This window comes from Centruroides sculpturatus, unplaced genomic scaffold, assembly GCF_000671375.1.
Source record: "Centruroides sculpturatus isolate CEXI.00-Female unplaced genomic scaffold, Cexi_2.0 scaffold1074, whole genome shotgun sequence".
In the NCBI taxonomy this organism is placed as follows: domain Eukaryota; kingdom Metazoa; phylum Arthropoda; class Arachnida; order Scorpiones; family Buthidae; genus Centruroides; species Centruroides sculpturatus.
Window position 1 is genome coordinate 229,638 of NW_019385359.1, and position 16,435 is coordinate 246,072.

A 16,435-nucleotide genomic window follows, 5' to 3' on the forward strand; every position below is an offset into this window, starting at 1 on the left:
TCGGAACAATTGGAATAACTCAAATTTCACTTTCCCAAAGAGGATAGCTATCTTTGTAAACGTTTTTCTAGATTGTAGATAAGATAAGGTGAAGGGAGAATCGGTTGGATGATCCCATACATTACTTATTGGTCTAATTGTTACAAGATTATTTAATTATTTTGGATGGTGTACCTAAAAGCCACGTCATCTACCTTCAGTTCTTTAGCCGTATATAATTAAAAGCGTGAGAATATGACTAGGAGATGTGCAATCCCAAGCATCCTCTAAACCAATAGCGCTTCTTTATGACCTTCACAACTATCCCTCCATTGGTCGTTAGAAGGAAGAAGGCGGAGTAGATAAAACTTTCTGGTTATAATACTCATGTAGGATAGTTTTGAGCAAAGTTAGTAGGGAATTTAGTCGGTAAAACATCAACAGAGTGTAAGTTGATCATAATCAAATACTTCCGTAAACTGTGGTGAGTTCATTAAATCTTATTTAATTTGTTAAAAATAATTATACGCGAGTAATTGTTTGTAATAGGGACATACTTTCATTTCATTATTTCCAGTTTCCTTTTCAGCTGTTTTCCCCCCTCGTATAGTTTAAATGTGTCCAATGAATAACCCCTACCCGCTGATAACTGTTTCAATAACGGAACATTAAAAAGGATGTTTAATTCTCCCATCAGCTTTCATCATCGTTTTAACAACAAGTACTTAAAGATCATTTTCCCGCAGATCGACTAAATCACGGAAATACAACTGGTTACAATTCGTTCAACTCATTCAAACCTCTAAAAGAATCACACACGCCATATCATTTACCTTAAATGCCACTAATTGAAACTCATGTACATCCGTAACATTCCACCAAAACCCAATTCTAAACTACTAAAATGCATCTCAGACATATTTTCTTCCTTACAGACAATGCAGACTAACAAATCTGAAATGAGAGGCAATTTTCATAGCATACAAGTCATGCTGGGACTACAACAACAGCAACAGCAGCAGCAACAACAACAACAACAGCAACAGCAGCAACAACAGCAAGCTGGTCACGCCGATTTATCTCAAAATGCTCTATCCAATACCTTATCGTTAAATTCGGTTCCACTTCCTACTAATTCTTTATGCAATGCACGGTTAACAAATCCTCAAACATCAGACTTGATAGGAAAAGAAGTGACTGGTAAGTTTCATACTCTTAAATATCCTATATTTTTATTAAATATAATTACGTCTGTATGTTATCTAGATTATAAAATATGTAAATTTTCCTTTTACATCAATTTTAATATAATATATTAAACTTCAACAACTTTTATATTCTAAATGTAGTCTGATTTATCATTCGATTTACAATCTCTACGGATATTTTGCTATCCCAATTCGTTATTAAAACTAAAACTTAACTTTAATTAGTGCAAGTTTATACTGTGTATGCATTAATTACTAAATACAGTACACGAGAAATTAATTAATAAAATATTCTCTTGTTATTTTATTAAGATAAAGTCATTTTAAATTCGATTCGAATTACAGAAAATCCAAAACAAAATGTGGAAAAATCACAAAATAATAGCAGCACCGATAAAACTGTAAAGAAAAAGAAAACAAGGTAATAAATTAGATTAAAAATAAAGATTCGAACTTTGTCAAATTCCCAAATTTAATTTAATTATTCCTTTTTTCTCTATACAGAACAACATTTACAGCATATCAATTGGATGAATTGGAAAGAGCTTTTCAGAGAGCGCCATATCCTGATGTTTTTGCAAGAGAGGAGCTTGCACTTCGTCTCAATTTAAGTGAATCTAGAGTACAAGTAAGTTTATTTTATACTTAAATTAACCTCTTTTATTATTATTAAATAATATTAGAAATATTTTCAAAAAAAATATATGATTTTTCTAACGGACAANATATATTTATCTGGAATAAAGTGGTATCAAATCGTACAAATTAAAGAAGAAAATGAAGTGGATACGTCTTCAAACAATTATTAACCAAGATGTTTAGAATGAAAAGTAAAATCTCCATAATAAACGAGGAAGAAAAAGTAGTGGAAGAAGATATTATTGAATTATAAGTATAATGAAAGCTTAGAGTTCATCCATAAACAATGTGTACCGGTTTAGGAAATTGAGGGCTATGAGAAAAGGCTACCAAAGACAACGTAGGAGAAAGGATGAGTAAGGTAAAAATGACATGGTTACAATTTTAATAAATTAATTTAGAAAAATTAATCATGTTCTCAAATTAAGCAACTCAAATTCCATCCACTTCTAATTTAAATATGTAAGGTCTCAAAGTTTCAATCTTCTAAGTTCACGCCAGTGCACTTTAATTATGTTTCAGGAGGTTCCCTCATCTCCGCCATCTTCACTCCGAAACCTGATAAACATAACCAAATGTAGAATTGATTTATGTGTGTATAAATGCATTGTAGTAATGTATATGGTGGGGAGGCCCAATCTCCACTATTTTCAACCCCAATCTCGAAAAACATGGTCAATGAGTGTTTTTTTAAAATTATTAAGATTATTTATTTGAAAGATTTAAAAACTGTACTTTAAAGGAGTGCGACTCTACAGAACAAGGATAGCCCTAGGTAAAATCGAAAAAAGTAACTCCTTGGGCCTCGCTATTGAAAGAGAATAGCAAATTTGGTGGCATATTTGAGTAGTTAAATCGGTATCTGTTGCATGTGCAGAACAATCATTTTCAAAGTCAAAATTGATTGAGAGCTATCTCCAAATAACAATAGGAGTATTCACGATAGAACAGCTGGGTTTTGTGAAGGTTATGAATCGTGAACACGCGTAACGACAAACGATTTGCAATCTTTGTTGGACCGCTTTATTAGTTGGCATCGTCTTTTCTCAGGAATTTTTTCCGCTTTTTTTTTTCTTTAATTACAAAACGACTCTGGTCGCTCTGTCGGCGAATTTCGACAATCTGTGAACGTTGCTTTGAGGAAACTTTCCGTTAAGCCATTGGCTTTTGCCATAGAATCTGTATTAACGAAAAGGAATTCAGGAAAATCGAAGCTTTCGTCACTTTTAAGAAAGCCGCGAAAGCCAGTATAGCGAGGAAAGGTAAAGATTGGGAATTCCCTTAATGTGTCAACAGAGACTTTCTTCATTTTTGACTTTGTCCATTGAAAGAGATGTTGCTGCACAACTGGAACTGCTAAAAGCAGAAGAGCGGTTTTAAAGGAGTAATTCTGAACACCTATTGAATTTATCAAATCATTTTTAAACTATTGTACACGTTTTTATTACTTTATTGTGTATTTTACTCTGTTTCTATATTAAAAATGCTCGCATTATTGTAGATTTAGTAAACCTACCCTCTTTCCTTCCATCCTTCTTTAATTAATGCGCCTCAGAAATAAACTTTGCTTTGGGCCCTCATAAATTCTAGGGTTGTGGCTGCTAGAGAATAATATTAGAAATATTTTCAAAAAAAATATATGATTTTTCTAACGGACAAATACTTAATTGCACGATAACTGCTATAAATAGTTCGTCTAGAGTCTTTCGTCATGACATCATTAGCATATGATTACTGCAAGACAGACAGAAATGATTTCTAATATCCTGTTATTCAGAAACCGTATTTGCTTTTTGTATTTCAATAATTCATACTTACTCTCTAATTGAACTTTCTCTGACCTATAAACTAATTTTTAAAGTTATAGAAAATAGCTTAAATGTTAAAATCGAATAAGACTCTAAATAGGTTAGATTAAAAAAAAAACAAACTGCATATTGATGATGATAATAATAATAAATATATAAGATTATACATATTCTGTTCATTGAAAACAGTTAGATTTCAAACCTTTGTTAAAGTTTAATTAATATTAAATTACAGTATCAAATTTTTCCTCAAGTTTGAATGAATTTATCTTACTAGTTTTGAATTTAATCATAGGTTTGGTTTCAAAATAGACGTGCCAAGTGGAGAAAACGAGAACCACCGAGAAAAACAAATTATTTACAAACAGGTAATATTCGTGCCATTTTTTTAATGATTATTCAATGTCAACGTGGTAATAATATAAAAAAAAATCGTGTATATCTTTATCAGGTACTAGTACGGCTCTTCCTAAACCGTTCACGAATCCAGCTCCGACATTGCCACCTATTAGCAATAACAACGATTCTTGGGCTTTTGCTGCAAATGCATATGACTTTGGTTTTCAGACACCACCTTACACTAGCTATAGCAGTAATCCTCATACTACTCTAGCGTCTAATAATCCTACAACAGGATTTTATAATAGTATGATATCGCCGCAACCTATGTCACTCTCCGATCCTCTTCTTCAAGGATTGCGTTCAACACCGGAACTTCAACAAAAGAATATGTTAAATTCTCCGAGTCCCACACAATTTTCTACATCAGTTAATGATAAGAAAGGCAACATGTTACTGGAACCCGAATCATCGGATCCTCATCGTTTAACAACTCTTCCACCATTATTGTTAAAAACGAAAGATAATGCAGTATCTCCTCTTCCTTCACTCGACTTCTTCACGTAACTTAAAAGGTCATGTGATGATTATTATTAACATTTTCTGACGTAAGAGAGTTTATTTTAAATTCCAAGAAGACTTTAATCATCTCTTAAAGCTTTCCTTCTTTAACGCGCTTCATTAAATTTAGGTTTTTTAACCTTTTACTATGGAACAAAATACGTTTGAAAAAATCAAAGGCCAAATATTAAATACATTTTCTCTTTATTTTATTTTTTTTTCTAGTCAAGTCAAAAATTTTTGTGCAATTTTTATTCAAAGAAGTGCTTCTAGTCTTATTAGAAAAATTGCATTTTAAAACGAATTTTTTAAAAAAGATGTTTGTAGAACTTGGCTCTATAATAAGCCACTTCTTATATTTAGTATCATAGATCAAATAGATAATTATATTATAGTCATTATCTAGTCTTAAGTGCCAAGTATACAAAATATAATCTATCGAGTGCAACATCGTGGCTTATAGTTTTTACTATTAAAATAAAAATCTAAAAAAAGTTTTGATATTAATCTATATTTTTCTATTTTTATACTTACTCAAAACGACGTTTAAATATGAATGCAATTCTTCTCTTTGCCTTTTCTAAATGTACTTGAAAGTTACTGTGTTTCTAGATGTAAGTTTTGAACGTGTCCAATTTCAATGTGTCCAATTAGTGATAAATCTGTAGATGTTTATATTTTAAATAAAATAAATGTAATATGCAAAATTTTTGTTTGCTCATCCTAATTTATTTTTTTTTTTAATTCNATATAAATTATTGTAAAGTGACATAAAGCTTACTTTTTTAGTGTAAGATGAGTTTTATTTTTTTTAAATTATAAATGCTAATAACGAGTAAAATCTCCATTAATTCCGACCCTACTGAAGATAAGACACTACTCCCTCTATTTCCCCACTCCCTCGACCTTTAACCACCAAATTTTAATAGCATCAATCCTCTAATACACAAATTTTCCCTGAAAAATTTCAGAAATTTTCGACAAAGGCACAGGAGTTATTAAGCTTCAAAATGGGTGAACAAAATCGTGCCCTCAGACTCACTAATAACCATAAATACAAAAAAAACGCAATTTTTTTATTTTTCTTTCTTTTTTTTTATTTCTCGACTTTTCAAGGTGCCCTGAGTTCAAAAATGTAAAAATTTGAAGTGGGGTCATTTTTTGACTAATTGCCATTTTTAGTTTTCGTAAATACGATGTTATATTCATTCATTTCTATTGTGTATTTTCCTTGTTAAATTTGTACTGAGTATAAAGCATTATTTTTTTATAATGCATAAAAATATATTCATCTTTATTCTATCATACATTCTCATTATAATATTCTGTAACATCAAGAACAACTTCGATTATATACTCGTACAATGACGATGACAGGAACCCTATCGATACAACTGTACATTGGTACTCATTGGAAGTATATCACAGTATTGTGTTCAGGAAGTTTGTTCGTTAGAGTATATTCGGAACTACGCTTTAAAAAAAGTTTAATTGAATTCCTCCACGTCCTCTGTATTAAATGTAGACATACTACTTCAAACACGTGGTGCTTTTAAGCGACAAGCAGCTAAGCAAGCAAACCAATAGCATAATCATTTTCTTGTAAAACGGATCCTGCCATTGGTTCGTTTACTTAGCAGCTTGCTACTTAGAAGTATCCACATTCTTCAATTTTACTGTCAATCACTCCAGATTTCTATCGTGTGAAATCGAAACTCCATTGAAACTTTGCGCTTTCAAACGCGATCGTATATTCTGTTATTCCTAAAGCACGACTTTTCTTGGAAACTTCATTTTTAAATTCCGTGTTTATCAATGTAAATTTACGTAGATGTACTTTCTTCATCTTTATGAACTGTATATTTGTGCAATGAAACGACAAATTGCAAAATAAGACATTTCTTCTTTGCACGTTTGTAAAATCCAAAGTTACAAAGCATTTTCCTCCCACTAAGAGGGTCTTTTCCCTGAACTAAAAGGCATTTTCTTCATGCCCATCTCCATGATTGGCATGAAGAAATGCCCTCTTAGTGGGTTCAGCCAGTCCTATGATGGTGAGAGATGGAGCCTGACATATGCCGAAATTATTTGTTATATCATCAACTTATTGATCGTTTTGTATATCTAGGTCTTAGTATATCTCTATACAAATACTGGTGATGATCCATTCATCGTTAATTAATATTATTTGCATGGTAATGTAGAACCTGATTCTAATTTTTAAACCCTTCCAAAAAACTATAAAGTGTCAACAAAATAAATTAAAATTTTTATTTTATATAATAATTAATTAAAAATTTTATTGCTTAATAAATATAATGAAAGAATAATTAAATAATATCAGTTTAATTCTTCGCAATATTTGTTTATCATGATTCTAACATGCATTCATTTCATCACATCGAATTGACATCAAAGTGTAGGCTGTATTAATGTGATAAAACAAATGTCTTAGGAAATAGGGCTATTGCACCAATACTTCAATTAATAGTAATTAATTATAGTAATTAAATGATTGATTAAAATAATTAAAAATAATGATCGTCTGAGAATTTTTAGAACGACTGTCTTTTATTTGTTTTAAATAAATACTATTAACACCAATACTTTAATTAATTGATTGCGATTTTAAAATCAGACTCATAATTATTAATTCATTTTGATGTTTTAAAACACTACTTTAACACATCTAAAATTTAAGTATACAGCAGTTTTAGCAGTTTTTAACGGGCCCTTCCCTTCTACCAAATAACGATACACGTAGCCTAAATGTGAGGCCCTAAGATATAGATTTATAAGCGAAGTTTAGGGACTCGTGTTATGAATCTATATCTCAGGTCATCACATTTATACTGTAGCTTATTCGCAAATTGGTCCTACTGATTACGTCAACTTGCCCTACTTAAATATAATGTTTATGTAATAAATATTCGGACGGGTCGAAAAACCCCAGAAATTTTTCAAGGAATGGGCAGTACGTATGTTGGGCCCCTCACTAAAGCTTACAACATTACAAATTAGCAAATATTTTTAACTTTAAATTATTTTTACTTTTTAATCTTCACATTTACAATATTAAAGCAATTCTTAAAAGTTGTAAATAATGTTGCGGATGAGAGAAACTACAGAAAATCATTTATTTAAGAAAATAATCAAAATTTAATTGCCTCTCAAATTGTAATCTTATGTTTATAAAATTAGTTAGTCATATATTTTATTTAATATAGTTGTTACGCTAATTACTTCGTTAAATTTATTTACTAGATGTACGTACAACGTGCGAGAGTAGAATAAGCTTCTCTAGTATACAGAACTCGATTTAAATTCTAAAATATTAGAATTAAATGTTTTATATTATAAGCAAAGTTTATTAAAAATGTACAAATTAATTAATTTATTTTTAATTAGATTTATTAGATTAAGGAAAGACGGACGGACCACGGTGGGAATTTATAAGTCTACATTTTTTTTTTTTTCTAATTGCATATAAAGCCTGAACAACGAATGTTTCATAATGGTTTTGATAGGTAGTTGTTGCAACTTCCATTCCATTGTCTAGTTAAGTAATCTTTACCCAATGATTACCATTAATGAGTAAAAATCTTTGTTAAGATTTATAACATTATCTTTTAATTGGGCATTTACGAAAATCCTTTCCTCTCGATCCAGAATTTTTCTTTCGGGGAATTTCATCTTGTAATTTTATTCGGCAGGGGCTATGGCTGGACCGCCCCAATCTTTCATCTGTCGTTTTACTTGTGGCATCGAGTACTGCCGAAATTTGGAGTGTTTTAGTTTCACGAGATTCCTTGTCTACGTGCATTTTTCTACCCGTCGAAAAACATTATTCTTATTTATCATTCGGAACTACACTTCTGGATAAGATTTTTGGCGAATGCATTTTTACGAAATAATTGACATTACTATTTAAAATCTCAATTATATTGTATCTTACGGAAGATGTTCTTATTGTTGATTCCGTCTGCACTGTTATGTATTTTTCAGTTTAGTTATTCTATGGTGGGATCCTGAGAGATAACATGGAACTGCCCGGGGTTACACCTCCAGGGCACAAGTCTAAAGGGTCTTAGTACCGTTTAAGATGTATTGTTGTGCATGAGAAACCTTACCTTTCTCACCCTTTCTATCTCTCTCTCCATCTCTTCATTCCCTCCCTCTTCCCTCAGGATAATTAATTTTTTTTACTTTATACTATGGCTATTTTTGTTGGGCTGCAATTTGAAAAAATTGTAGACCTATAAATTCCCACTGTCGTCCGTTTGTCTGTCCCTCCTGAATCTCGAGAACGGTGTTAAATAAATGAAAGTCGAGATCAGATATGGAAAGCTTAGTGGCAGGAACCCCGATCAACTATATATAAACTTCCGATAAAAACTGGAAGTCGCGTTATCTATTTCCATTCAAAAATGTTTTCCCTGTAAAAAGTTAGATAGATGATGGCATGACTCTATTGCTAGCAGGAAAAGTATTATGCCCAGAGACAAGACACTACTAATTTGAAGTAGAGAACATATATTTAAATTAAATAAATGTTTAAAATATGAATAAAAATTATGCAATTCATCCTGTTTGCAAAATTGTGTGAATGATTATTTCGAGAAAATTCTANCGGCACGCCTCTATTGTTAAAGGAAAAGTATGATGTACAGGGGACAAGACACCATTAATTTGAAATGAAGAGCATATATTTAAATTAAATAAATGTTTAAAATATGAATAAAAATTATGCAATTCATCCTGTTTGCAAAATTGTGTGAATGATTATTTCGAGAAAATTCTATAAGTATTTATAGGCCAACCCCGATAGTGAAAACTTTATGGAGAGCACATATATTCTAAAGTACCGCAATACTCGCAATATATGCATTAATCGCAATACTGAATTACGCTAAAGATACATACCCGTAACTTAAATTAATTTACGTACGGATTCGGGTTCGAGTGCAGTCTGAATTCCCATAATTTACCATGGGAAGTAGGGGTCGGTGCTTCATTCTCCATCCCTGGCTTTTGCTGATGTGGCTGCTTATAATTATGTACATAGGTATAATTGTAAGCGACTACACCAGCGATCCGCTGAATGCACGGTAACAAACATTATAGTGGTATATATATAACATTAAACAATTATAATTATATGGAAATTTTTACCGAATTCTAATTCGAATTGAGAATGTGTATATAGGCCAACAGTAATATGAACTGATTTGTTAGAAAATCAGTTCAATTCACTGAATGAGATAGAAAGTATGCTCTAGAAAACCCGAATTCGAGTCCAAGTCGGAAACCCAAGGAATTTTTTCATGGGACTAACTTCAAACCCCTCGGTTCTTATTCCTCACCACCCGACCGAACTCAATGGTATGGAGAAAAACTTTCATAGTGTTCAGTGTGTACAGAATTAAAAATTTGAAAAGTACGGTGACGCCATATATTATATATATACACAGTATATATATTTATTTATTTATAATTCCTATTTGAAATGATTATTTATTATGATAAGTATAATAATCGAATAATTATGTATTTTATTCGATTTAATACCATAATACGGTATTACAGTCAAAACTCAGTTTTTGGAGACTCACTTTTCAAACAATTCAGTTCACGAACGGAATTTCAAACTTATATTTGCCCTGGTTGCCGAACAAGTTACTGGCAAGAGCCGACCATAGATTAGAGACATACAGATGGTCAACTCCCTATGTTAAAGTCGACGGCTCGACCAATCAGCGACAGGACTACCGATTCAGAAGTTAGTGGCGCGGAGATCGTCCGCGTATTAGACGTCACGACACCAATCCTCGATGACGTTACTATTTAAATTAGATTTCAATGAACATATGGGAAAGATACCACTTCCGTATTTCGGTACGCGTCGCAGTTGAATTAATTAAAAAACCGCGTTAATTGACATTCACGTAATATAAATGGCATCCAATAATTTGTCTTTAAAGGTGATTAAGTCAAACTAAGTAACAAAAATTTATATATAATACGTATATATATATCATTGCATTTGTAGGCATTTTTAGCATGAAATAGTTTTAAAAAGTAAATAAATCAGCAACGAATTGCTCAACTTTCTAGGTAACATTTAAAATTTTGGTGGCACCATCTGTTATCACATTTTTTTAAAAAATTGTTACATTTTTTAACTATTATAAACGGCAGAAAGCTTAATTTTGAGGGTAGGAATGAGTTTTATAAAAAATCGTAAGACAACCTCGATCTTTAACCACCAAAATTTAATAGCATGAATCCGCCTAATATACAAACCTCCCTGAAAAATTTCAGAAATTTTCGACAAAAAGCACAGGAGTTATTAAGCTTCAAACAGGGTGAACAAAATCGTGCCCCCCGACATATAGATAAAGAAATTACTTCCGAATTTTTTTTGCATTTCTCGACATTTCAAGATGCCCTAAGTCCAAACATGTAAAAATCATGGGGAGTCATTTTTTGACCGATCGCCATACTTTCCCTCTGCTATATATAACAGCGGGGAAAATAAAAAGGCTTTATTCTAGGGATCAGGAATGGATTAATCCATTTTATATTTTCTTATGATACACGATGAGTAGAACGTTAACAATTGAACTACGTTAAATACGGCGGATTGACAGTTCGAATACGTTGTCGTATACACGTACTGTACTGTACATATCTAGGAATTCCGACGACCGAGCCGAAGTGATAAAGGTTCGTTCTTTTGACGGCATGAAGCAATGCAAGGATTGCCAAAAGTACGTTTCCAAAGAGGGTTTTCTATGAGAAATTGCTCGATTGTTAGATACGTGAAGAAAACCTCCAGGCGACCTGTCCGTTGATCAGGCGCTAATCCTGGACCAACTAAGTGTTTAGCGGTTTATCCGCTGGGAGAAGTGGTAAAGTACTAGCCTGTTGCTTGGTGAGTCCAGATTCGAAAATTTTCATGGATGAATAAATCTAGATACTTTACGACTCTATCTCTCAGCACTTAGACCATAGGTAAGCTAGTCGAACCCACCTAGGACATGTAGACTAAATATCATCTCTTAGTGATACCCCACAAGAGAATAGAGAGGTTGAGGCCGAAGTTTTAAACGCGAAAACGTATACGTCGGACGTTCAGCGCCGCTTTCCTGTAAGCCTAGAAGTTTGACAATGGTGTTTGGATAGTCAGTAGAATCATGCTCGACATTCCAAACACCATTGTCAAACTTCTAGGCTTACAGGAAAGTGGCGCTGAACGTCCGACGTATAGGTTTTCGCGTTTAAAACTTCGGCCTCAACCTCGCTAGTATGTATATTTCTTGTCTTTGTCTTGTGTTATCACGTCACCTTCACTGCCGATTCTGCTTCACTATTTGTTATTGTTGACGTTGACCTAAGGAACAATTAAATTTCTGTATTAGTTATATGTTTGGAATTATAGACTTAAGTGGACATAGATAACAATGTGAAATACAAGGAACAACCGATTCCAACGCTTTCGGGTTCTATTTATTTTCAATTAGCATGCTACTACTAAAATTTTAGAATAACGTAGACTTCAAAAGAATTATAACGACGACCGTCCTAAATGATAAAATGGTGAACACAGAAAAGTCTTCCATCTATACCGATAAAAGACGTTTTCATATTTATTACGATAGGATCTCTTTGAGACTGACTGATGGCTACGCTATTGCAGTTTTCTCTGTATAGTCTGATCACTTAACAAGTTTCGTTTGTTTGTCTCCAGCAATCTTAACAAATGTGTAGCCATTTCCTGTGACAATTTATAATTTCAAGTTTGTTCTAAAGTTAGCCACTTAAATTTTTTTTTTTATTAGATTCGTCAACGACTGAACTTTTTATATTTCATCACTCATAATTGTACGAAGGTATTACAGATCAATCTGAACCTTAGATTGGTATAATTTACCCAATTTATATCTGGTACAAACGGCTTTGTCACTGGCTTGTCCTAAAAAACGATTGATCAGTACCATCTGCTACTAAATGTATAGATCACTCCTAAATAAACAAAAAAATTAATTTTTTAACATACATTACAATGAATCCTAACAGGGATTTTCCTCTGTATTATTAATCACAATTTTGTCTATAACTGTCAGCATTATCAAAGCAACATTTTGTACATTTTCTCTTCTAAATTTTTTTCCCTTACTGTAATATATTTTACATAGAAACATTTTCTAAACTTTTATTCTTAAACACAAAGTGATAGTGAATTCTAGCAAGATTAGATAATATATAAAAGTTAATTTTTTCAGGCAATAAAAAATTTAGTTTCTAAAGACTTCACTGTACCAATAGCAAAGGTAAGTTTTATTTTAAAAATTAAAAAAAATTGCCCCAAGACTTTATACATTCAACAAAAACAAAAAATCGAATTTGTTGAGTATGCAATTATTGTATTGTTGTTTATGGTTTTTGTAAATTGCATTTGATTAAAGTTTTCAAAAGAATAAAATTTAATAAAGCTCAACTTTAACAAGAATATATCTAGAAAAAAGTATGTACAAAATGCCTTTATTTAAACAGGTAATAATATTTACAATTTATATTATATAAAATTGTTGTGGTAATTTTCTTCTTAGAAATATTCAGATGGATTCGAATTCTTCTCTTTCGTCATTTGAATATCTTCCATCTGCAATTATAATCATAAATATGTAATAAAATTTTACATATATGTAAACAAGAATACATTTTACATTAATATGTTAATAAGGACTAGAATCCTGATTCTGGTCAAAATATCTTTTGATAATATTTCTTATCATTTACATAATTTTGTACTTTCAACTGATCAAATTGTTGTTACCAAACATAATGACAAATGAATGCAAAGAATGAATCCTACAAACTGATAAGTTCCTTTGTTTCAACTATGTGAATTTGATTTGGAGTACATAATTTATAAATTTATTCATTGTTACAAATTTAATTTTCTTTAGATTAGATGAAACAAGGATACTGATGATACTATTTTAAAATGCAAACCGATTATAAAGAAATAATTTTTGTAAATATTGTCACAAATAATACTGATGAATCGTTCAATCAATACTTGATTGAATGCTTCCTCAGCATTATTTTTTAATAATTTTATGTTTTACAAGTCAAAAGTAATATCTCTATTAATGAAAGCCAGAAAGAGAAATGCATAAATACTTGTTCTTACTTGATTATTTCAAAGTATAATAAATAAACACAACTTTTCAATTTGACGGATTCAACAAGAGAAATAATTTATAAAACAACATATAATCAAAGCACAACCTATTTGCCCTGTTTTCATCAAAGTATCCTTTACAAAATCCATAAACCTAAGTGATTTTTAGTCTAAAGCTGAAGATGAGAATTGAACTCAAAAGCACTAGGATTTTGTACAATTTATCGCATTTTGAAGTTTGAGTTTGAATTGTGAAGAAGTTTTTAAATATTAGTTGATATTACAAAATTAATGAATTGTACAGTCCATGCATTCATATAAAAAATAGAGACATGATTACATTGCAAAATCATTTGTCAATACATTATATCTGACTATACAGAAACATAACAATTCTTAATGAAAAGCTAATTTATTATCAATCAGTTCATAGTATGCCAAATTATGTAACAACTACAGTATAAATTTCAATGTATCAAATTGTTGCTATCTGATGATTTATAAGCATTACAATCATAACACCTGTTGTTACTATTCACAGAACTACTCAATGATTCTGTAAAAGATTTAATAGTATATATTTGTTTTAACCATTATAAAAATGCTATAGTATGATAAGAAAATTCTTAAATTCAGACATTGCTCAAATATAAGAAGAAACTCTTTATTTCTACAAAAACTAGCTGATAACTAATCTTATAAAAGTAAATAATCTTACATTAGTGTTAACCTATATTCTAATAATATTAATGTTATGTATGTATTGACAATAATTATTTGATTGCTATAAATTTGGGAAAATTTATTTTTATATCACAAAACTCATATAGCATGATGAAGACAGACAATAGTATTGTATAACAGTAGATGATTGGATTTTTATGTTCTGTAATATGTAAGAAATGCAAATTAAGACAAAGATATCAAGTTGGAGTTTTCTTTATCTGTAATAAATAAAAACAATTAATCTTCTTGTTTATCAGTCAATTTACTTAACAACCTAGTTGTAGGAATAAGTTCTGAAGTGAGGAGTGTCTGTAATACAATACTCTCTCAATATTTTTTTAAAAAATGCTCAGTCAAATAATATAATTATTTACTTTAAATGCTGATATGTAGTGTAAAATTCAAAACACCATATAACTGATATAAAAAATACAAAAGTATACTTAATAAGTAAAAGATTATCACAATTCTTAAATACTAGCTGCATTGAACTGAAGGATTCACCAATTATGATATATAGCATTTTTGATTAGATTTCATACAATTGTGAAACACTTCCCAACAATTTGCAATTAAATATCACCATTGCAATTCACATTTCAACACATTAACAAAATAGATATCAACACAAGCATTAAATAAGCCTGTCAACATTTTTCATTTCTACTATATGACAAAGTCCAATTAATATACCTTATTTTTAAGCATAATACCATGTATTATACCCTGATTCCTTGCAAGTGGAGATTATTAAATCTGTGAGCTTATTTGTAAATGTAAATATAATTTTTATCCCCAAAATAATATGTAATTAGTAACTTAAATTTAATAAAGCAACATCAAAATGCACCTACAGTACATGTTGCATGAGACTTTAACATTAATGTCTGCTAAATGTAAATTTAAATAAATATATTATGTAAACATTTTATGTAAACATTTAAATAGCAGAATCTATAAATAAATGAAAACAAATTTGTTATATCACTTGTGTTCTATTTCTCAGAAAGAACAATATTAATACACAAAAAATAATTATCTTATTCTCTATTTGAAATAAAGCTACCAAAAAATGTCTACATAAATGTCTAGCATGTAAAGCAGCAGTCCCCAACCTTTTTATTGCCGCAGACCGGTCAACGTTTGATATTTTACTGCGGCCCACTGAGGGGGACGTGATTGTTTATATTTTAGATTGATTTAATTTAATAATTTTAATTTAATTGAATTTAAGCATGCCTTCAAAATAAAATATAGTTACCAGGTTGTTCAGTAAGTTTTGTCGTTCGATAAGAAAAACACGGTTTTATGGTTTGAAATACATTTTATTATTCAATATAATCTCCCTGAACTTCAATACACTTGTTCCAGTGATCTTCTAATTTATGGATTCCATCCCTAAAGTGAGAATCCGGAAGACTGTCGAAATACGCTTCCATAACTGCTATTACCTGTTCGTTCGATGAAAATCGTTTCCCACGCATGAATTTTTTGAGATGTGAGAACAGCCAGAAATCAGAGGGAGCTAAATCTGGCGAATAGGGAGGATGTTGCAACAATTCGTATTTTAATTTACTGATTTTCACAATGATTTTTTGAGCAGTGTGAGAGGGGGCGTTGTCTTGACAAAAACTGATTTTTTTCTTTTTTAAACCAGGTCTTTTCTCATGAATTTTTACATCCAGCTGGTCCAAAAGGTTACAGTAATAATCTGAGTTTATTGTTTTACCAGTTTGGAGGTAATCCACAAACAAAATTCCTTTTGCATCCCAAAAAACTGATGCTAACACCTTCTTGGCCAATTTCTGGACCCTAACTCGCTTCGGAGCCAAAGTACTGTGTTCACACCACTCCTTAGCCTCTTGTTTTGATTCAGGATCATGGTGGTAGACCCAAGTCTCATCCATAGTGATGAAACAATGCACAAAATCCTTTTTATCCTTTCTAAAACGCTCCAAATGTTGCTGAGAAAGTTGCATTCAAAT

General features: G+C 31.0%; 2 protein-coding genes across 5 annotated transcripts in view; one reads left to right on the plus strand and one right to left on the minus strand.

The window, feature by feature from the left end:
• Positions 1-248: 248 nt before the first annotated feature.
• LOC111638094 (retinal homeobox protein Rx1-like) lies at positions 249-5,235 on the plus strand. Of its 4 annotated transcripts, none has more exons than XM_023383733.1 (6): positions 249-463; positions 915-1,179; positions 1,533-1,608; positions 1,692-1,815; positions 3,930-4,002; positions 4,086-5,235. In XM_023383733.1, the coding sequence occupies exons 2-6, from the start codon at positions 918-920 to the stop codon at positions 4,538-4,540; spliced, it is 990 nt and encodes a 329-aa protein (XP_023239501.1). In that variant the 5' UTR covers positions 249-463; positions 915-917; the 3' UTR covers positions 4,541-5,235. The 4 variants fall into 4 exon arrangements, with proteins under 4 accessions (XP_023239501.1, XP_023239500.1, XP_023239499.1 ...); XM_023383732.1 differs by lacking the exon at positions 249-463 and adding an exon at positions 519-838; XM_023383734.1 differs by lacking the exon at positions 249-463 and adding an exon at positions 520-700.
• Positions 5,236-13,014: 7,779 nt separating this feature from the next.
• The window catches only part of LOC111638092 (cytoplasmic tRNA 2-thiolation protein 1-like), a 47,205-nt gene continuing 43,784 nt past the window's right edge, over positions 13,015-16,435 (minus strand). The window contains exon 10 of the mRNA XM_023383726.1: positions 13,015-13,199. Coding sequence (XP_023239494.1) covers positions 13,143-13,199 — 57 coding nt within the window. The 3' untranslated portion in view covers positions 13,015-13,142. The remainder of the gene's footprint in view (positions 13,200-16,435) is intronic.